We start from the raw sequence: 21,949 nt of genomic DNA, 5'->3' as shown, positions 1-21,949 counted from the left end.
CAATATCTGGCCTTCTGAGAGGATCAATTCATCTCAGGATATCTTTCTCATCGCTTTTCACTTTCACAAGCCAGAGTTGACTGTCTACAACGCGCTTCCCCTGAGCAGCGGGCTGGGTCTTGGAATTTGAATAGAGCGCCTTGCTTGCTTACAGTGCCATACCCGCACCTACGCGATTGATCCGCCTCATCCGGTCCCCATTCAGCCAGCCAAAGTAAATTTCCCCTCGACTTCTCATTCCCTCGACATCAAACAATTCAACGCCGTCACTCGTTACGACACCATCTTTCAAGAGTATCCATGTTGTTGTAATAATATACCCTCACACCATCTGGCAGATCACCACGACATTCTGGGCTGGCTTTGAGGTGTCCAGAGGCAACTTGTCTCTCCGCGAGAGGCCCTCGGCCCTTCTCACCTGCTAATCTGCTAATCTGTCGCCATGGCTGCCTCAACCCACGAAGAACAGGACGCTGCGCCGAACCCGACGAAGCGATTACGATGGGCCACCCAGAGGCTGCCAGGGAAGAAAGGGAACAAGAAACGGGGTTCGATCTTGGGCCGTCTGGGACATAAAGGATCAACAGGTAGTGAGAAGAAGAGACAATCTACAGGAGGAGAATCATTAGGCACAGATTTGGGAGGCATTCAAGAAGAGCCAGAACTCAGTGAAGCTGCTGAGGAGGAGAAGCCAGACGACCAAGAAGGCCAGGGTCCAAGGACACTTTACTTCAACATCCCTTTACCTCGAGAAGCTGTCGATGATGAGGGACGTCCTTCACAGCATTTCAGGAGAAACAAGATCAGGACAGCCAAGTATACACCGATCAGCTTCATCCCGAAGAACTTAATGTTTCAATTCCAGAATGTTGCCAATGTGTACTTCTTGTTCTTAATTATTCTGGCTGTAAGATTAACGCGGAACGATCAACGCAACAAAGCTAACTAGCGAATAGTTCTTCAGCATTTTTGGTGCTTCGAATCCAGGCCTCAACGCTGTTCCTTTGATTGTTATTGTCTTCATAACGGCGGTGAAGGATGCGGTGGAAGATTACAGGCGGACAGTTCTTGACAACGAATTGAACAATTCCCCTGTACACAGATTGATCGACTGGAACAATGTTAATGTTAGCGACGATGATATTTCAATCTGGAGAAGATTTAAGAAAGCGACGACTCGAGGACTGGTGGGCATCTGGCGCAAAATGAAGAAGACAAAACAATCGCCTGGGAAAGAGAAACCCTCAGCCGCATTGGACCGTCCTAGGGAGTCTTACGAAAGCAGGGACACGAGAAGACAATCTGCGCTCACGGGCAATACCCGGGAATCATTCGCTTCCGCTCGAGAAGAGATCCAAATGACACCCGTTCCCTCGCCATTACCACGCGAAGAAAGCCTACAGATCCCAGAGCCCCATGTGCGTCCAGGTAGCGCCTTTTCCTATGAGGACGGGCATCGTTCCCCAGCCGTGAAGAATTTTGGTAGTTTGATCAACCCTGCCAGGACTGCCACTGGAAAGTCCAGATTCCATCTCGACTATTGGAAGAATGTAAAAGTGGGCGACTTTGTCCGACTTTACAATGATGACCAGATTCCAGCTGATGTGGTTATCCTATCAACGTCTGACCCTGATGGCGCTTGTTATGTCGAGACGAAGAACTTGGATGGAGAGACAAACTTGAAGGTCCGACATGCCCTTCGAAGTGGGCGTGATATCAAACATGCCCGCGATTGCGAAAAGACCGAGTTCACAATTGACAGCGAGCCTCCTCAAGCAAATCTCTATCAATACAGTGCTGTTGCGCGCTGGACACAAAGAAGTTCTCCGGATGCAGAGGGAGAGGAAATGGCAGAGCCTGTTTCTATCAACAACATGCTTCTCCGAGGATGCAATCTGCGCAATACTGATTGGGTGCTTGGTGTCGTGGTCTTTACCGGATTTGATACCAAGATCATGATCAACTCTGGAATCACACCTAGCAAGCGTTCCCGCATTTCACGAGAGCTTAACTGGAATGTCATCTATAACTTCGTTATCTTGCTCCTCATGTGTCTGGCTTCTGGACTATACCAAGGCATTTATTGGGGTCAGGGAGGAAACTCGATCCAATTTTTCGAGTACGGCTCGATTGGTGGCAAACCATCCTTGGACGGGTTCATTACATTCTGGGCTGCCATCATTCTGTTCCAGAATTTGGTCCCAATTTCCTTGTACATTTCATTGGAAATCATCAAAACTTGCCAGGCGTTCTTCATCTACAGCGACACCGACATGTACTACGATAAGATCGACTATCCTTGTACCCCTAAATCCTGGAATATTTCGGATGACCTGGGACAAATCGAATACATCTTCTCCGATAAAACGGGTACTCTTACTCAGAACGTGATGGAGTTCAAGAAGGCAACGATCAATGGCGTTCCGTACGGAGAGGCCTATACGGAAGCTCAAGCTGGCATGCAAAAGAGACAAGGCATCGACGTTGAAAAGGAGGGCGCGCGAGCACGCGAGGAAATTGCACGAGCCCGGGTGAAGATGATCGAAGATATTAGAAAGCTCCACGACAACCCGTACCTTCACGACGACGATTTGACTTTTGTTGCGCCGGACTTCATTTCCGATATGGCCGGTCAATCAGGTCCGGAACAACAGCATGCTAACGAGCAGTTTATGCTAGCACTGGCTCTCTGCCACACAGTCATTGCTGAGACGACTCCTGGCGATCCACCTAAGATTGAGTTCAAGGCACAGTCTCCTGACGAGGCTGCATTGGTTGCTACTGCTCGAGATGTTGGCTTCACCGTATTGGGCAACTCAACTGATGGAATCCGTTTGAACATCCAGGGTGAAGATCGATCTTTCAAGGTTCTAAATACGCTCGAATTCAACTCTACTCGGAAGCGTATGAGTGCTATTATCAGGATGCCTGACAACAGGATCATTCTGTACTGCAAAGGTGCAGATAGTATGATCTACTCGAGACTGAAGCGAGGAGAGCAATCCGAGCTACGAAGAACAACAGCTGAGCACCTCGAGATGTTTGCACGCGAAGGACTTCGAACTCTCTGTATCGCACAGAGGGAGCTCGGTGAGGAGGAATACCAAAAGTGGAATAAAGAGCACGAAATTGCTTCTGCTGCTATTCAGGACCGCGAGGATAAGCTCGAAGCAGTCTCTGACGTGATCGAGCGTGACCTAACTCTTCTTGGAGGTACTGCTATCGAAGATCGTCTTCAAGAGGGTGTTCCTGACACTATTGCTCTTCTCGCTGAGGCGGGTATTAAGCTTTGGGTTTTGACTGGAGACAAGGTTGAGACTGCTATCAACATCGGCTTCTCTTGTAACTTGCTCAATAACGACATGGAACTCATTGTCTTTAAGATTGAGGACGAAACAACTGCAAGCGCCGAAATTGAACTCGACAAGCACCTCGCCACATTCAACATGACAGGATCGGATGCAGAGCTGAAGGCCGCACGAAAGAACCATGAACCGCCTGCGCCTACTCATGCAATCGTTATCGACGGAGATTCTCTCAAGCTTGTTCTCGATCCAGAGATCCGCCAAAAGTTTCTGTTACTTTGCAAGCAGTGCAAGTCTGTTCTCTGCTGTCGTGTCAGTCCTGCCCAGAAGGCTGCCGTCGTTGCTATGGTTAAGAGTGGTCTGGATGTTATGACCCTGTCTATTGGTGACGGTGCAAATGATGTGGCAATGATTCAGGAGGCTGATGTCGGTGTTGGTATTGCTGGAGAGGAAGGTCGACAAGCTGTTATGTCTGCTGATTACGCTATTGGACAGTTCCGCTTCCTGCAGCGACTGGTGCTCGTACATGGACGCTGGTCTTATCGAAGACTGGCGGAAACTATTGCCAATTTCTTCTACAAGAATATTGTCTGGACGCTCACTATTTTCTGGTACCAGATTTACTGCAGTTTCGACCAAACCTATCTCTACGACTACACCTACATTCTGCTGTTCAACTTGGCCTTCACGTCTCTTCCTGTCATCTTCATGGGTGTGTTAGATCAGGATGTCAGCGACAAAGTGTCCCTTGCTGTTCCACAACTGTATCGCCGAGGTATCGAGCGACTCGAATGGACTCAACAGAAGTTCTGGTATGTTTTTTGTTTTTACATTTACTGAGATGATCGCTGCTAACTGCTCAATAGGTTGTACATGATTGATGGACTTTACCAATCCTTGATCTTGTTCTATATGGCTTACTTGGCCTTCCGCCCAGGAAATTTCGTCACTCACAATGGCTTGAACATTGACGACCGGGAGCGTTTCGGCGTGTACATTGCTCCAGCAGCCATCTTTGTCATCAATACCTACATTCTGCTCAACACCTACCGATGGGATTGGCTCATGTTGCTGCTTGTCATTATCAGTAGTCTGCTTGTCTGGTTCTGGACTGGTGTCTATTCAGCCTTCAAGTCTTCCGACTACTTCTATAAGGCTGCTACAGAGGTTTTCGCTCAGCCTACCTTCTGGGCAGTAACATGTTTGTCGATTGTCTTATCTCTGGCACCTCGATTCTTCGTCAAGGCTATTCAGAAGATATACTTTCCATATGATGTCGACATCATTCGTGAGCAAGTTCGTCAAGGCAAATTCGAGCACCTCGACAAGCCTGCGCAAGCCACTACCGAAGATACAATCTCAAATGGGTCAAGTTCAACATCATACGAAATCGCAAAGCCGAGTAAGCATACCCACTATCCGAGCGTTGATGAAGACCAACGACCCATTTACCCACCTTCAGTTGCTCCAACAGCTACCACACACAACCCTCGAAGCCAAAATGGCAGCGACGGAACAGACTTCACTCGGCATCGACCTTCCGTCGACCAACCGCCGTACAGCCGTCCATCAATGGACAGAGCAAGGCCATCCTACGATAGAATACGTGCCTCAATGGACCGTATACGACCAAGTTATGAGCAGAGCAATGACTTTACATCTGCGGCTCTGTTGACTCGTCTTGAGTCAAGTCACTCTTTCGGTCCAGTGCAAAGTAGGAGAAATGATAATCGCGATTAATTACCTACTCTGCATCCGCGAACCTCACACATTTCGCGACGCTCATCTCACTGAGCACGATGACTTTGTACATTACCAACAAACAATACCCTGTCTTTTGTTGCTAAGAAGGAGATCTCGGAATTCACGATGATCTGCATAAAGCGATCTACGACCTGGTTTACTTTTTCTTTTCAGTTTATGGCTTTCGTCCATGCATTCAAGTTTGCTGCACAGGCGTTGGGGGAGTTTTCCAATGAAGCGATTTGGTTTGGATGGGAAAGATGGACTCGGCACATTGGTCTTTCTCTTTTCGTTATCGGAGCTCCTTATTCCCTCTCTCAAACAGTCACACAGCTACACCTCTTTTACTTTTTACTTTTTCGCTCGAGACAAGCCTGCTTCTAGTACCCATTCTGTTTCTGGCGATGCGTGTCGATGGGTTGATGGGTCTGATAGACAGTTAGTCGCGGTTCAGTCGTTGTATCTACAACGAGTACAGTGGTTGGTTTGTCGGTTGGTTGGGTTGGTTGAATGAAATGGATTGAGCGAATTGACTGGATCGATGGATAGGTCGTGGATCTGACGATGTATATAAGGGTTTCGGTTGTAAGCGAGAAAGATAATTGAACAAAACTCTACATGTCTTTCCTCTCACTGTACGTGATACTTGCTTGACTACAACCTGTATCTAGGGGGCAGTGGCCTTGTTCACGTACACCACTGGGCAGCTTATAACCTTACCTCATGATGAACATTCTCGGACTCGTTCGAATCAAGCCTCAGTCAACAGCTGACCTCTCTGCAGCCCTGCCTCTTTCTATTAATTGGTGGGCAGTTATCTGTCGTGAAGACCATAGGAAAAGTGGTTAATTCGACGACTGTATTTGCTACTCCTCGACCTGCTTCGAGCATGTCTGTAGAATAGCTCGCAGTACCTTTAGCGGACACAAATATACTACTCGAATAATTCCCACAAATCAAACTTCCCAGCCTTCTTTCGCATGCCACGATATGAGTCTCAGCCCCAGTCGCATCCAATGTTGCGGCTGTACCGCGCTTCTCCAAGCTCTTAGCGACCGGAGTATTACTTCAAAGACCTCAGCCAACTCCTCCGGGGTACGTTCTTTTGTCTCAGGAAACAAGAAATGCACATAAAGTCGAGATCAATGAGATCCCAGAATGCGAGGAAGATGTAGAAGTAATAGCCAATATCGTGGAAGGCTGGGCCGGATGCGTTTCTGATCAAGACTTAATCATTTCCTCGGGATCCAAGAGAACGTTATAGGACATACTGGATGATGGTGCTTGCAACGGCGGAGGTAAGGTTGCCCATCGCGGTTCTTTTGGATCCCGTTGACGTCGTGAGAGTCTCGACGATATACATCGACTGAAGCGGTGTCCGTCCATAGAAAATCACAACCGAATACTTCGGATTTGGACCACGAGTAACACCGGTTGAACCTTAGGCACACTGTCCCTCCATTACACCACTTGAGCATCGTCTGATCCTCGAATCGGCGTCCGTACCGTCGGCCACATAGAATTCGGTCTATTTACTAGCGTAGTGCTGCCGTCTGACTGCTGGAATGAAATCGATGGCGTAGCTCCAGACATTGAACGTGTAAATGAAGGAGAGGAACCATTCACAAACGGCAGCTGGATTGTACTTTTTCTGATGGTTAAGGACCCCAAATGCGATTGCCAGTCCCAACTCCACGAATATGAAAACAAGTTTTATCCAAAAAGATACCCGAAGAATACGGTGTTCGCGATAATGAATCCCGAGACGTTGATATTCCACGCAGACGAAGATAGCGGAGACGATATATCCAGCACTGTAGAGGAACAGATGAGCTTAGAGCAAGAAACAAGTTCGAATAGATATACCCACATGAAAACAACGAGACATGCATCGTGAGTTGTAGAGTTGTGAATGTTGTTTTTGCAAATAAGAATGATTAAACCAATCATACCAATTACAGCAAACACGATTGCAAGAGTACTGAGAAGTTTCTGAAACCAGGAAGTGTTTCGAGCGATTGTCCCTCGGTGTCGTAGCCAGCGCTCTGTCACGAAGACGGTTGTGAAGGCCACGACAGTGGTCGTTCCCATAGCAATGAAGAGGGGCTGGAGTTGATGAGCCCCGATATCCGAAATGTACCTACGAATATGAGATATCGTGAGCAATAAGAGCAAGAGATTCCACAAACGCGATATGCTTAGTTGCATCCATCTGCACTAGGCGTACCGAATTCTCTTCCACACTCCACCATAGTAACATCCCAAGAAGCATTCCAAGCCAAATGAATCCACTGAATATCGGCACAATAATATATATTGTCGCCCACCACTGTGTCTCAACAACAACGTCTGACATTATGGTTACTATTTCAAGTTGTAATGGTATACAGTGTGAGGTGTTGACGTCGACCTTGTTGATGACTCGGATGTGCAGAAACAAGGCGAGCACACCTGGATCAAATCCCGGGAACTCTGATGAGAAAACGATTCAAGGAGAAAATTGAAAGAATTGAAAACAAACACGACGAGGAAACACCACTGTACCTATCTTGTTCTCAACGTGCTGCGTCATTCTTGCCGCAGATCTGAACTAGCTTTGGGTCTGAACACTCACAGTTTCGGCAATGAATTGTAGCCGAACCAAAACAAATAGCTATGCAGAGGATATGTTAAAGAACGAACTCTTGTAATACACTCTCTGTATGGATATTACACGACAGTTTTGACTGACAAATCTAGAGATGACAAGATGGACTTCCCAAGCTCGCTTTTAACGATATTTACAGACGGTCCAGCGAAGAAGATGCTGCCAACCAGAGTCGTAAGAGTAGGGTGCCAGATTGAGATACTCCCTAGGCAATGCTTTGAAAACCATACCGTGGAACCTCAATTCGATTAGTTTAAGTCTTAATTTTGTTCATATCATCGTAGGCTCGTAGACAATTCATGCCCGTTGAAAATTTGGAAATGCTTGCTGGTGTGCTGGTTCCCAGGACATCTTCGCACGGTTTTTGCCGGGCTGAACTATTTTGCTTCTTTCTTGACATCAAATGCGTAGAAGCTAAATCTTTCCTGAAAAACTACCGTCTCCGGGTCATACGTTCCAATACGTGACAAATTTGCAAGAATTGACCAACACCACAGCCTCGTCTAGCCTTGTTGCGAGGCTGAACGCACTAGTCCGGCATAAATTTAGGAGGCGCGATCTATGGCTCGCGTCGTCCGAAAACGACTTCAATATTTTGGTGAACTCGAAATTCAGCTTCACCATCTGCCACATTATTGGCTCTTGCTTGCTCTGAAGATTTCACCTCCATTGTAATAACGAATTTTAGCATAGCGTTTCCAAGACCAGAGTTAAAAGGTTTCTTCCAATCGAGATTCTTCTTCTTTCAACAGCAGATTCCAGGTCACCAGCCAACATTATTTTCCTCATACTACCAACTTTTCATATTCAACGCTTCGCTTTAGTCCGAGCTACAAATCAGGCTCTACTCAGATGATTGGCTCCTAGCAGACAATAGCCCTTCGCCATGAGGGAAGAGGAACTATGGGACCAGCTTCAGGAGCTCGACGGGTATGCAAGCCCCTCTTCGAATATTACGTCCCTGCTTTAATCAGTGCTCGCGCAACATTCCCATAGCGTCTGCTGCTGTACGTATACCGTACTGACTTTCCAACCGATAGTGAACTCAAGAGTTTTCCTCCCAGTGCGCACTGGTTCTGTCCCAAACGATTCGACGATGACAATGTCGACTATGATCAGCCGAACGAGCCAGAGGAGGGCATGAGCCAAGAGACCAAGAAGGAATTAATACAAGACTTCAAGAAGAGATGCAAAGTCGCATATCGATACTCTCAGATCCTTGGACTCAACGAAGACACAGCAGGTAAGGCAAGGGAGGATTATTCTGCGGCCTTAGACCATGCCCTGAAGCTTTGCGATAAATGTGTATTCAATTGGCATCTTGGACGTAAAGAGCATTTGAAATGGCTTTCCGAGTAGGTCTTGAAGAAGTGTTGTTTTCTATCTTACTAATCCATTACAGACAATATGACGATGAGGTGGTTACGGAACTTGCAAATCGAATCAATTCACTCGACTTCCAGAGGATCGACAAAGGTTTGAAATCAGGAGAAGAACTCCTCAGAGCGGTAGAACCTCAACGGCGCAACCAATCTTACCTGGCGAAACAAGATACCGCCGCCCTGATGGCTATCTATGAATCTCTCTGCTGTGCAGAGTACCATCGAGACGACTCAAAACTATCAAAGCACTTCGATTATGTTTTTGAACAAGTTCAACAGCGAAAGGTTCTCAGACTTGGCGATATGTTACCTGCAATGGCACGTTTTCTATTCAGTAGAAATCATTATAGACATCGATTTGCGGCGACTTGCTGGGATAAAATGACCGACAAATTATCAGCAAAGACATTCGACTGGGTTGTGAATGACAATCTTGCTGAAGCTATCGTTCATGTGGCAAATTTTTCCGCCGCACCGGAAGACATCATCGCGTTCTGGAAGGCGTTCCTGCTCATGCTGGAGAGAATGGATCAAGATCTTGTAACTCATCGCTTGCGTGGTATGGAGGTTCAGCCAGATATCTACCGCCTTGCACTCCAACACTTAGCCGCTAGCTCTGGAACAATTATTCAACTTGTTGTCAAGGCTCTCAGCGGACTTCTCGCCAAGGCCCCAAAAGTTTTCTGGTCAGCCATGGAAACCATCTCTCCGGGCGCAGTGATTGACTGCATATTTCAAAGTCCTGGATTTGAGAGGTTACTTATGAATGCTGAGTTCTTTCAAAATATAGCTGAATCCCCTCCGATATCCTGGATCCCGGGTTTCCTCAACTCGATAGGTACGGATCATCGGTACGATGCCTGCCGATCGCTACTTCGCCATCTTCTGGAACGATTTCAAAGTGACAAATACCCGGATGACACGAGAGTTGCCTGTTGTGCTGCTGGCATGGGAGCACTAAACCTTACCTTGGAGACTTTCGTCAGCTCCGAATACAAGATCAATCCTTCGACCTCCTTGATAGTCATCAGTGAGCTTATGGGACTTGTCAATAAGCACCGCAGCATGGTCGATGGATGTGCAGATTTGGAAGATGGCAACATAACAGCCGCACAAAAGACTTTGAGAACACTCGGAATGTCGGTCATAAAGAATGCTCTCAAACTGGATTGCAAGAGTGTAAGAGCTGAATTCGACAACTTATTACATGGTCAGCCTGTTCAACGTGGTCTGAGAAGCCATTCCCAACCAATATGGCAAGGCGTGTTAGACATCTTTCGACCTGGAAATATTGAACTGGCTAAGAGCATCATCCCTGCTACCTCAATTCTAGCTGGTCTGGATAGATTTCACCCGAAAGATAGAAAAAAGGCGGAGTTGATGCCCAAGGATCGGGTACAGTTCAACAAAGATTTGGATGAATTGATGGATAATATTTCACGAATTATTGACCGCTTAAGCGACTTTTCCAGCCTAGATCTGGCTCAATTTTCCCAAGACTCTTCAATGATTCAACCACTCGTTGCGACTTTAGTCTCCTGCGATCAAAGAGTGTGCGAGGCTACTGTCGGCGCCATCAAAGCTATAACTGGTGAAGATGTGAGGCAAGACGCCCTGCAAAATCTTCTTGAGACTTCATTCAGCCCAATGCTTGCTTCGATGAACTTAACTGTCAAAGAAGTAACTCGCGTACGGACTTTCGGCGCTGTTCCATACATGATCAAAATCAATAGTGAAGTGCTCACCGGCTTGGCTGGGAATACCGGTGTGCTTCGAGCCCGTTCGAACTTCTCCAAACAGGACCGATACCTCATCAAGGACTGGTGGCATTCGCAATGGCGAGCACTCCATGTATCGTTCGAATCGACTGAAGTATGGTCGCCTAGTGTCAACAAGAATACCGCAGAAATGCAGGATTTCTGCCGCGCTGTAATGGAGTACGCCGAAGCACTTTTCGATGAATATTCGGTTTTCGCAGCTGCTTTGAAGGGATCTATTCCTTCACCAAGCACTCAAGAAGACTCTGAGAGACATGGGTCTTCCAGCGAGTCCATTAAAGACATCTTGACTGTTGTTGGTAACAACATTAACGGAATGGTCACCTGGCTACGCCTCAGAGATGGTTACCTTGTTAGCATCATTACAAAACTTTTGGGCAAACTTCTCCGCGCCTTAGGAGAGTATAACGTAGATGTCCATGACTTTGCAGACAAGTATATTCGAAATGCTTGCATGTCTGATGGGTCGGTTAGGACCAATTTGACAATGCAGCAAAAGGGCGAACTACAGAGAGCACTTGATGAGCTTCATGGTTTCTCGGAAATCGTTGAAGTTTCCAAAGTTTCTTCGATCCCCCGAGCTCAAATTTCTCTTGATTCATGGTCAAGGTCTGCAGGCGGGATGCAGCATGAGCCAAGACTCCCCCCAAGAAGTGAGAAGAAGAGCACCGTGAAGACCGGGCTTGTATCGGCATTCCAGCCTTTAAGCAAAATCAAAGCAGACACAACCATGTCGGCCGAGGCTCAAGAAGCTTTCAAAGAGAATCGTCGGAAGATGCAAGAAGAACGAGAGCGCCAAAAAGCCGACGCGATCGCCAAAGCGAGAGCAATTCGAGCACCCGCAACCATTCGAGGGGAGGGCTCTGGTCTGAAGGGTATTGATGGAGTCGCTGGCAAAGACCATGCTCCAATCCGAAGTGAAATCATGGTTGGATCCTCCGACGAGGACTCAGATGATGACGACGACGAGGATGAGACTAACGCTCTCGTGAGACGAAGAAAAGAGACTTCAAAGGTCGTTTCCGAATATGAAGAAAGTAGGCGACGAGCCTTGAAGCAGTTGAACCAAGGGCCAGTAAAGAAGACCAAGGTGCAAAGATCAGCTAAGGATCTTCGTGCTCGCGTAGAACCGAATATGGATCCACTGTATGAGGAAATCCTCAGCTGGGACATCTTTCACGACAGCGACACTCCTCCCAGCAGCACCGTTTGTCGGAAGATTGATAACAAGTACTTGGACCTTGACCTCTACAGGTCAACCTTTGCACCTTTGCTCATTTCCGAAGTGTGGCGCTCTCTTGTTACCGCCAGGGACGAGAACAACTACAAACCTATTGAGATCAAGGTTCTAAATCGCATGTCTGTCGACAAGTTCATGGAAGTGAGTACGAGCATGCCAATGTCAAAGAACCGAGATCTTATGGTGTCTGAACGTGACATCGTCCTTTTATCCCAGAACCCAGACCCAATAAATAATCCGTCCGCTCCACATTGCCTGGCTCGAGTCCAACGGACGACTCGGAAGAAGGACGCTCTTGAGGTTACATATAGCATCAGCAGAGGAACCGCAGCAGTTCTTTTGAACAGCTTTGTGCCAAATGGCAAGGCATATGCAGTTAAGATTGCAGATATGACAACGACTCAACGGGAGTTCGCGGCTCTAAGTGCTTTGTTGTACTATGATTTGTGTAGTGAGATCTTGGAAGCGAAACCATCTCCTATCCAGAAGTACTCGGACGAAAAAATATCAGCATACTCATCCACCTACAAGCTCAATAAAGGGCAAGCCCGAGCCATCTTATCGGCCAACGAAAACGATGGTTTCACTCTAATTCAAGGGTAAATTTTGACCACTTCTCATAGCTGCATCCACTAAGTCATTCACAGGCCACCAGGATCTGGGAAGACGAAGACCATTGTAGCCATGGTTGGATGCCTTCTAACTCAGACTCTAAAAGAGCAAGCATCAAATGCGGTCCAACATAAGCCTGCGGTTCAAGGCCAACCAGCTGCGAAAGCAACAATGAAGAAGAAGCTTCTGATATGCGCTCCTAGTAATGCCGCTGTTGATGAACTGGTCGTCCGTTTGATGGAAGGAATTCAACCTTTGAACGGACCCCGTCAAAAGATTAATGTAATCCGGATTGGAAGAAGCGATGCGATCAATGCCGCGGTGAAAGAGGTCATGCTTGACGAGTTGGTACAGAAAAAGCTCGAGGGGGTTGATGGTGAGAAAAACAAGCTGTTGAACGAGCGCGAGAAACTGCATAAGGACGCTGCCCTTATCAAAGAACGGCTTAATGTTATCAGGCCGCTGATGGACGAGGCCCACAAGACGAATGATGTCAAGAAGGAGCGTGATCTGCGACGGGAGTTTGACGACCTAAAGAGAAAACAAGCCTCAATAGGTGCCAAGATCGATGAGGACAAGCAAAGTGGAAACACTTATACACGGCAAAACGAGATCAACCGACGTCGATTTCAGCAGGAAATCATTGATGGTGCTCATGTTCTTTGCTCCACTCTCAGTGGTAGTGGCCACGACATGTTTCGAAACATTGATGTCGAATTCGAGACAGTCATTATTGATGAAGCCGCACAGTGTATCGAACTTAGTGCGCTGATTCCACTGAAATACGGAGCTACTAAATGTATTCTAGTCGGAGACCCCGAACAACTTCCGCCAACTGTTCTCTCGAGATCTGCTCAGAGCTTTGGCTATGAGCAGAGTTTGTTTGTCCGCATGCAAAAAAATCATCCAAAGGATGTGCACTTGCTTGATACGCAATACCGCATGCATCCTGAGATCAGCAGTTTCCCATCGGAGCAATTCTACAATAGTAGACTGATCGATGGCCCTGGTATGGACAAATTGAGAGAACAACCATGGCACGCAAGTACAATCCTTGGGCCGTATCGATTTTTCGATGTCGAGGGTGTTCAGACCAAGCATGCGCAGGGCCACTCGTTTATCAATATTCCGGAACTGAATGCCGCACTGGCCCTGTATGCGAGATTGAAAGAGGACTACAGAAACGTTGATTTCAAGGGCAAAATCGGAATTATCACGAGTTACAAAGCTCAACTGACTGAGATGAAAGCGCGTTTTGCCAGAAAGTACGGCGACGACATTTTCGAAGAGATCGAGTTTAATACTACGGACGCATTTCAAGGCCGTGAGCGGGAAATCATTATATTCTCCTGCGTTCGAGCCAAGGCTACTGGTGGTATAGGCTTCCTTGGAGATATCAGACGTATGAATGTCGGCCTTACTCGTGCCAAATCGTCGCTTTGGGTTCTTGGAGATTCACGCTCCTTGCAGCAGGGCCAATTCTGGAATAGGCTCATCGAAGATGCCAAGGCTCGCGAGAGATATACAAGCGGAAATGTGATGGAGCTGTTTTCGAAGCCCACATCCCGCGGAGGCCAGCCAGCTTGGCAGCCACGACAAACTCCAGCCATTGAGAATCAAACACCCTCATCAAGCAACTACCCCGTTACTTCTCGTCCGAAGGAAGAACGCGAGGACCATGATATCGTGATGACAGACGCCCCAAGTCTTTCTAGCTCAAGGAAGACTTCTTTAACTGGAAATGGTGGTAATGCTGCAGTGACTACCAATAAACCTCAAGGGGCGCTGGGTATAAGACCAGGTGTTTGTAAGCCTACTGCGAGTAGCATAGAAGGAAGTCGTCCCAAGAGACCACGAGATTCGGATGTCAAAGATGAGCAAGGGCAAGGACCACCAAAAAAAGTAAGCACATCAAAACTCTACATTTGCTACATTTGAACCTTCGACAGCAATGACTAACAAGAATAGGCACATCCAACACCGCCCCCAGGTGCCGAAACGTCCGCTCTTGAGGCAGCTCTCCAAGCTCAGCAAGCAAAGAAGCCACCACCAACGTCCCGTCCTCGACCCCCAGGAGTTGTTCCGCCACCCCGACGTCCTAAACCGGCGGCTGATCCATTCATTCAGCGTAAGCCCCCAAAGCGGAGTTGAGATCGCCTTCCTTGCTCATGATATTCCCTTCGTGTGCTGTGGCTGGCGTTGATGCCGGATGGAGATGGAGCATTTTATTTAATAGAAGCATTTAGAAGCACAGCATAGATTCGGGGCCGGCATGTGGACCAAGACGTGTGGTCATGGAGGAGTTTTGTTATCACCTAGGTATTAGCCACCGGCGATGGCCGAGATGAAGCAACGCAAAGCCCGCACTTGATACGTGACATGAGAACCTGAGATGCCACTGACTGACCGTCCATTATCCCCTATGCCATTCAACATATGCCTTCGCTACCAATTTTCTGAAGCACACTTGCACATACGCCTAGGCCCGAGGTAGCGAGTTTGCCTCAACTAGACAGAATGTCTGCAAGATCTATGAAACTTGCCATTTAGTGGATTAAAAGAAATGCTGCCCTGGCTGGCGAGTTTTTCGTCCCACCTGTTCAGGACGGGTGGCAACGCTACAAGTCCGGCATGCTACGATATGGTCAAAATACAGTCTTCACCCACAAACTCTACCGAAGGAGGAGGACTGGCAAGGAAACGATATCTTCCCCATTTCTGGCTGGCTAGTGCTTCGCTTGGTCTCTTCTTTGAATTCCAATGGAATACTTTACGCGAGCGCGAGTGTCTTGATTGGGGTTGAGCGATATGGTGCCCACCACAACTGTTTCGCTTGCACAGAAGGGATGTCAACAGAAGCCTCGCTTAAACTGAGAGGCGGTGACCCAGCAAACCCAAGAACCGGTCGGGTTGGAAGTGACAATTTCTTGCGAGATCAGTTCATGCCTAGATCGTGCACAGCGTCTTGTCACCCATGAGCCTGCCAGGCGCTTGGACGCTCGTTCAAAAATACTTAGAACATAACGCACAACTGCTCGGACTCTGTCGATGCTGGCTTGTAGCGACCTCTAAAGCACTGGTACATCAGTGAAGGCCTCTACGTATTTAGACAAGAAGGGTACTGACTACGTGTACATGCATATGTAGAGCGTATGCGTACCAAAGTAAGGGCATGTAATAGCTCTAATGTCTGCCCTCAAAATCCAATCCGCCCTGAGGTAACCTCCGGAATCTGGACTTGAGCCTGATGGTGGCCAGTAGTGCCAGCGAAAGGAGTCTCCTGGCAAAAGTTCTGTTGCACTACCGGAACAGTACAATCAACGCTAAGTGCTGTCAACTGCATTGGCTGAATGCAAGCCACATCCAAGTTCGAACTCTTTTCTATCACAGGCCACCAAAAGGGGCAATTCCAACTCCGTTCCGTCTCTCGTTCACAACCACTCAAGAAGCTACTGTAGCGCAGCGCCCCCTTAGAGTTCACGGATCCCGGTGGTGCTCACTCCCCACATAAAATTACCCCCCCAACAAGCCCATCCCACCCCGCCTGAAGCTTTGTCAGATTTAAATTACTGCATTGTTTCGATAACTCAGTGCTTTTCTCGGGATTGCCATATCCGCACGATGGAAGATTGATTTTTGCTTCTTCGAGAAAAAGCTCGCACATAATATTGGGCCATGTGGTTTTGTAGACACTGGAAATTATCCCACTGCTCAGCTCGCGGCCTGGGCCTGAGCCAGGCGAGCCAGGGCCAGTGGGCGGCCAGTGGGGGGGGGGGGGGGGGGGGGGGGGGGGTGAGTGGGGATTGCTCAATGATGTGCGCTAGGATCTTGGTTTTCTCCTAGCGCAATCGCCCAGCTCAAGCCGCCGCGTCAACACTTCACCACCGGCACAGCAATTTACCAGCACCAGCACCAGCACCAGCACCAGTAGCAGCACCAGAACCAACACCATGGGATCCCCGGATTTCTTCATCGCTTATCCTGTTGATGAACAGGATCAATCTCCTGCAAGTAGCAGGATGCTGTTTCGGCAGAGGCAGTCGGAGCTCATGACTCCCCAGGTTCGATGACCTCCCAACCCTACTGAGGATCAACTGTGAAGTCTGGTACCAGTACAGAATCTGAGATGGTACCCCAACGGCTCTCTCTCTCCTGGGTATTTTACCAAGGCGTCCTTCGTCGAGGGACGGCAGCGGCAGCACGCCGATCACCAAACTTGTCCGCTCCCTCAGCCCTCGGGGAAATTCGACGTATCATGCCGCGATAGCTGCGGCTTTCCTGGCGCTAGAATTTAGCTGCTAATGCGAAAAGCCTCCTCGCGCAATCAAGTCGAAACTCCTCACTGGATTGGCTTCTTTGTGCGCCTGTGGACTTAGTACATTGAATGAGCGACGAGCGTCGTCTGAGACCTGCGCCGTGGACCGGCACATTTGCTTTGTCTTCTTTGTATTCCCTCCCAACCTCCTTTTCCTCGCATTACCAGTACAATTCCCTCTCTTATACTTCTGCTGGAGTTGGAGTTCTTGTCGTCTCGAAACACTTTCTCACGTTCCATTACTTTACTTCGCAATCGGGTTGTTGCGCTGACTCCAGTGCCTGTCATCCGAACTTTTTGGTATCGGTACCTGCGGCGTTGACGTCGTCTCATCACACTCAGCTCACCAGCGCACTTTCCTTACCTCTAGATCTCAATTGACTCTCGAGCCGCATCGCAGCATTACATTGGCATATTCTACTGCATTTCCAATCTAGATATAGTCGCAGCGGTCACTCTTGCTCATTACACCGAACTGCCGTACCACACTTTGTTCCAAGATTGCCATTCCTGACTGCTTGCTGGATTCAATCGATACATCCCGCATCACTCGGCGTATTCTGAGACTTCAACACTAAGAAATGGGGTGATGATTTCCCGGTACGTTTGCTACATTTGTTGCCTTCTACAATTTCAAATGTCTGGCAAGCTGCAGAAATTGACACAAGCTTATAGCCGCAATGCAAACTTCCGTTAGATCAGAGGCTCTCCGGCCTGTGGACATCAATTCTCTTTCGGATGAGTCTGTACATGTCAGTAGAGAGGTATCGGTTGTCTCGAGTCGGGTCCCTACACCAAACATCATCCCCGCCGTTATCGACGAACATGTCCCTGCCGAATTTGCACCAGGGATCACATCCGTCACGGCTCAAGGGCCCCAGTTGAATCGGTGGAACTCGAGAATATCTGATAGATCATGGAGGAATTCGAGGAGGACTAGCTTGCAGGCACCTCGAATCCCACAGGATACGGGCATGCTCCACAGTAATCGGGAGAGCATGAGAGCTCTGTCAGACTTTTTGATGACTAGAGAGCCCCCACCAAGCAATTTCATGAGTATTCCTTCCGACGATGAAGAAAACCTCTCTCCATTAAAGAAAACTGCTTTTAAGCTGTTTGGGAAGCAGAAGAGATTGTCCAAACCTCCACGGCTTATGCAGCTTCCTGATAGCGCTGTAGCTGCTCAAACTCGAAGTGGAGCCCGGCATATTGCAATTTCAATCCCAATGGAGCACGATCGTTTGAAAACACCGCCTCCTGTCAATCAACCAAATCCACTTCGGTCTCATCCGCCGACGAAAATGGAGAGAGGGGCTGTTACTGTCCTCAAGTCTGTTGCTGAAGTTCGAGAGTCTGCATCGACAAATCTCAGACCTGAGACAAGAAGTCGAGATGGGACAGGAGACAGTGGAAGTCGCCCCCAGAGTGCAGGGACACGTTTGCAGGGAGAAAAGGGCGGAATTGATGCGACTCGGATCATGAGTGCATATCATCCGGACTCAGTATCCACTGTAAGACAACCGAGAGTGGAACCATTACCAGCGAAGTACGACCAGCGGCCGCAGAAGAGCTACATTGCAGTATCTCCCACACATCAACAAGACAGTCAGCGAGCAGATCTTCGCCATTCAGGTGGCACCATCTACAGCCAACTGTCTTTTGCCAGTACTGGTATGGGTCATTCGCGGAACATCAGCAGTGTTTCCACAGCACCAAGTGCGACAATGATCAGTGGGCTAAAGTTGGATCTCCCTCCACGTACATCTAGCATATCCAAAGTCCCCAAAGCTATTCAGGAAGAACTTGTAATTGCTTCAATGCTAGCAAATGAGAAAGTGGCAGGTAATACGACAGTTTCGCCCAGGAAGTCCGCGGAGAGTGAGGGTACATCGCCTTCCCCACCAACTGTGTACGGAATTGCGGTACGGGGATATAATGCTTCCCCGGTTGGTCGTCCTCACGTTGTAACTCAGCGATCACATCATTCGAATCCCCGAGGCGCGCACGAGGAGCCTGTTCCTCGACCATCGACTGCGCCTCCTCTAAGAACACAGAACCTAACGGTACCTCGAAATAAGGACACAGCTAAGCGAACTGCATCAAATCGGGCTGCTGGAGCGACGGAGCCAATTGTAGTTACACGCCAAAGTCGACAGGAGAAAGTCAGGGCCAGAAAGCTCCGCGATCTGGAAAACATTCGATCACGTTCGAGTCCTCGTCGGCCATTATCAGAGGCAAGAGGCACGAGCATCAGTCAGAATCCAACGCATGTTGTAGCACCTCCACGAAATCCTAAGCGAGGCGCGAACGCAGACGGACATCGAAGAAGGGCAACCATCAACACACTATCACCAATCATGCTAGTGGCAAATCTCCCACCATACACAGGCCACGTTACTAAGGCAGATCTCCCACTTCAGCGATCTTCCAGACGATCTAAATCCGTAGCAGCCAATTCCCCAGAGTCAACAGCCAGGAGTACCCATACCCCTCCGCGCTCAATAACCTCATCCTTCGGCTCCGAAACTGATGCTGACAACGAGAACGATAACGACAACACCCTTCCCACCTCCTCCAGCAGCAAGAGGAAAAGTAAATCCAGGCGGCGGTCGCCTACACAGTCCCTTCGCAGCAGCGTCCTCGAAACTCGCCGCCAAGAGCGCCGCGCAAAGCGTAACATGAGTCTTCGCGAGAAAGAAATGGATGCGCGAATGTCGAAGATCGAAAACGACAATATGATGTTACTACAGACGCTCGGTGGCATTGCGAGGAGTTTCGGGGAGATCCATCGGATTGGGAAGGAGACGAGACGGGATAAGAGGGCTGCGGCGAGACTTTTAGACGAGGAGTGGAAGCCTAGTGATGATGAGAAGAAGAGGAGGGGGGAACTGGAGAGGATGGAGCCTGTTATGAGAGAGATGCAGGTTTTGGCGCCGAGGGTTAGTATGGAAATTCATAAGGTCAAGAAGGAGGGAGTGGAAGCGGATGAGGATTCGGATGATGCTATGAGTATTTTGGGGTGACGGATGGAAGGGAAATAGGGAAGGGTGACTTTGGGTTTGGACAAGCGAGGGGATTTATTGATACCAGGTTCTTTTTCGGCGTGTGAAGCGAGCGAGTTATTTGGTAATGCTTAATGGTATCCAATTTCATTAGTTATTCATACAACTATCAAAATGCTAGATCCTACATCAATCTGAATTGTTTGGCTGTCTCAGATTATCACATTTAGAGTGGTTCCGGCACTTACAAGTCATCCTGCCCCTTCCCAATTACAACACAATGAAAACAGGTTAAGAATAGACCTGCATTATTATTGTACCTCTACGAGTACCTTCACATGATTATCTTTGTCATTAATCAAAGTCTGAAAGCCTTCCGTCACTGTATCCTCCAACTTGACTTTCTTGGTGATCATTCTGCTGGGCTTGATGGCTCCTATTTCCTGTTAGCAAGACTACCAGACTGTCATACACCCACCAAAGATCATAATTGCCTGTATGAATCAATAGGAAGAGGGGAAGGTAAGTGGAAAGACGAGGAGGAAAGAAAGTAAAACCAACCAGAAACAATAGCCTCCAAAACCTCCTTGAAATCTCCCTCAACAAAAGTCGCCACCCCCATATACTTCTTCTCTTTAAACACCAAATCATTCGGAAAAATCGGCACCGGCTTCTCCCACACCGCAATATTCACCAGCGTTCCATGCGCCCTCAACGCCCCAATCGCCGCATTCATCCCGCTCTGCACACCCGCCGCATCAAACCCCACATGCACACCCTGCCCATCGCACAACCTCCTCACTTCACTCACGACATCGACTTCCGTCGGATCAAGCACATGATCCGCGCCGAATTCCAGACTGAACTGTTTGCGGCGGGGTGAGACTTCCGAGACGATTATCTTACCAGCGCCTTTGGCGCGGAGGGCTTGGATTACTGCTAGTCCGATGGGACCGCCGCCGATGATGAGCACGGAGTTGCCCGATTGGAAGGGGGAGGCTTTCACGGCGTGCCAGGCTACTGAGAGGGGTTCGATGAGGGCGCCGAGTTCCATGGGGATGGAGGGAGGGAGGGGGATTGCGCTGGTGGAGGGGCAGACCTGTGTGATATTAGATTGATGTTTTGCTTTGCTCTGGAAATATGATGTTGAAGGAGGGGGATCTTAGGTTAGTCTGAAGTCAAGAGCAGAATAACACGAACCATAAAATCAGAAAGGCCGCCTCCACAGCCTGTATCATGTGAGCATATATTCCGAATAGCGATGGTAGATGTGAGGAGAATGTTTGGCCTTGACATACCACTGAGACCGATGAACCCATTGCTGTAACAGCAGTTGATGTAACCCTCTACACAAGCTCCACACGTCCCATCGAAGATAATGGGCTGCACACACACCCTATCGCCAACATGGTGCGTGGTGACACCTTCGCCCACTTCAACCACCGTTCCGCTGAACTCGTGACCAATTGTCAGTGGAACTTTCTCCCCCGTGATGGGGTGAGGATGAGCTGAGGGTATGAGACTTGCTCCTCCCAGGTATTCGTGGAGATCTGGTTTGCCATGTTAACACCGAATTTTTGAAGCTCATGAAGCTTGAGATAACTTACCAGTCCCACAAATCCCGACAAAAGCAGGCTTCACTTTCACCTGGCCCTTCCCACATTTCGGAATTGGGATTTGATCAAGTCGGATATCTTTCTGGCCGTGGAAACGCAAAGCTCGCATAGTGGGCTCTTCGACGCCTTCTACCTTGGCATCGAAGGTCTGCTTGAAATTATATGAAGGCATTGCGATGCTGCCCATTGTCTCCACTGGGAGAGCTTCACTTGGACCTGGTAAACAGGATTGAGAAGGAGCAGTCAGCTAGCTACAGCTGAGTATGCCAGGTCACCCGTCTGTCAATGCGTAGTGATAGTAGTAACAAA

At 48.5% G+C, this 21,949-nt stretch overlaps 6 protein-coding genes across 6 annotated transcripts; 4 read left to right on the top strand and 2 right to left on the bottom strand.

The window, feature by feature from the left end:
- Nucleotides 1-442: 442 nt before the first annotated feature.
- ONS95_014604 (uncharacterized protein) lies at nucleotides 443-5,045 on the top strand (the record flags this gene model as incomplete). Its single annotated transcript, XM_058508265.1, has 4 exons — nucleotides 443-907; nucleotides 957-4,117; nucleotides 4,172-4,707; nucleotides 4,768-5,045. 4 exons carry the CDS (start codon nucleotides 443-445, stop codon nucleotides 5,043-5,045), a joined length of 4,440 nt encoding a protein of 1,479 aa, XP_058355950.1.
- An 841-nt stretch (nucleotides 5,046-5,886) lies between these two features.
- On the bottom strand, nucleotides 5,887-7,209 carry ONS95_014603 (uncharacterized protein). Its single transcript, XM_058508264.1, has 3 exons — nucleotides 6,919-7,209; nucleotides 6,320-6,862; nucleotides 5,887-6,265 (listed from the first exon to the last, which is right to left on the bottom strand). Exons 1-2 carry the CDS (start codon nucleotides 7,137-7,139, stop codon nucleotides 6,577-6,579), a joined length of 507 nt encoding a protein of 168 aa, XP_058355949.1. The 5' UTR covers nucleotides 7,140-7,209; the 3' UTR covers nucleotides 5,887-6,265; nucleotides 6,320-6,576.
- A 964-nt stretch (nucleotides 7,210-8,173) lies between these two features.
- SEN1 (DEAD-box type RNA helicase) lies at nucleotides 8,174-14,818 on the top strand. Its single transcript, XM_058508764.1, has 4 exons — nucleotides 8,174-8,625; nucleotides 8,736-9,050; nucleotides 9,098-14,609; nucleotides 14,676-14,818. The coding sequence occupies exons 1-3, from the start codon at nucleotides 8,582-8,584 to the stop codon at nucleotides 12,696-12,698; spliced, it is 3,960 nt and encodes a 1,319-aa protein (XP_058355948.1). The 5' UTR covers nucleotides 8,174-8,581; the 3' UTR covers nucleotides 12,699-14,609; nucleotides 14,676-14,818.
- A 2,273-nt stretch (nucleotides 14,819-17,091) lies between these two features.
- Nucleotides 17,092-17,403, top strand: ONS95_014602 (uncharacterized protein; the record flags this gene model as incomplete). Its single annotated transcript, XM_058508263.1, has 1 exon — nucleotides 17,092-17,403. The coding sequence occupies one exon, from the start codon at nucleotides 17,092-17,094 to the stop codon at nucleotides 17,401-17,403; it is 312 nt and encodes a 103-aa protein (XP_058355947.1).
- A 299-nt stretch (nucleotides 17,404-17,702) lies between these two features.
- On the top strand, nucleotides 17,703-20,045 carry ONS95_014601 (uncharacterized protein; the record flags this gene model as incomplete). The annotated part of the gene is made up of 1 exon (XM_058508262.1): nucleotides 17,703-20,045. The coding sequence occupies one exon, from the start codon at nucleotides 17,703-17,705 to the stop codon at nucleotides 20,043-20,045; it is 2,343 nt and encodes a 780-aa protein (XP_058355946.1).
- A 290-nt stretch (nucleotides 20,046-20,335) lies between these two features.
- On the bottom strand, nucleotides 20,336-21,827 carry ONS95_014600 (uncharacterized protein; the record flags this gene model as incomplete). Its single annotated transcript, XM_058508261.1, has 5 exons — nucleotides 20,336-20,460; nucleotides 20,586-21,123; nucleotides 21,225-21,253; nucleotides 21,323-21,574; nucleotides 21,632-21,827. 5 exons carry the CDS (start codon nucleotides 21,825-21,827, stop codon nucleotides 20,336-20,338), a joined length of 1,140 nt encoding a protein of 379 aa, XP_058355945.1.
- Between the last annotated feature and the right edge of the window lie 122 nt (nucleotides 21,828-21,949).

Source organism: Cadophora gregata (genome assembly GCF_030347475.1).
Source record: "Cadophora gregata isolate MNR1 chromosome Unknown scaffold_9, whole genome shotgun sequence".
NCBI lineage: Eukaryota > Fungi > Ascomycota > Leotiomycetes > Helotiales > Ploettnerulaceae > Cadophora > Cadophora gregata.
This window is presented reverse-complemented; position numbering and strand designations above follow the sequence as displayed.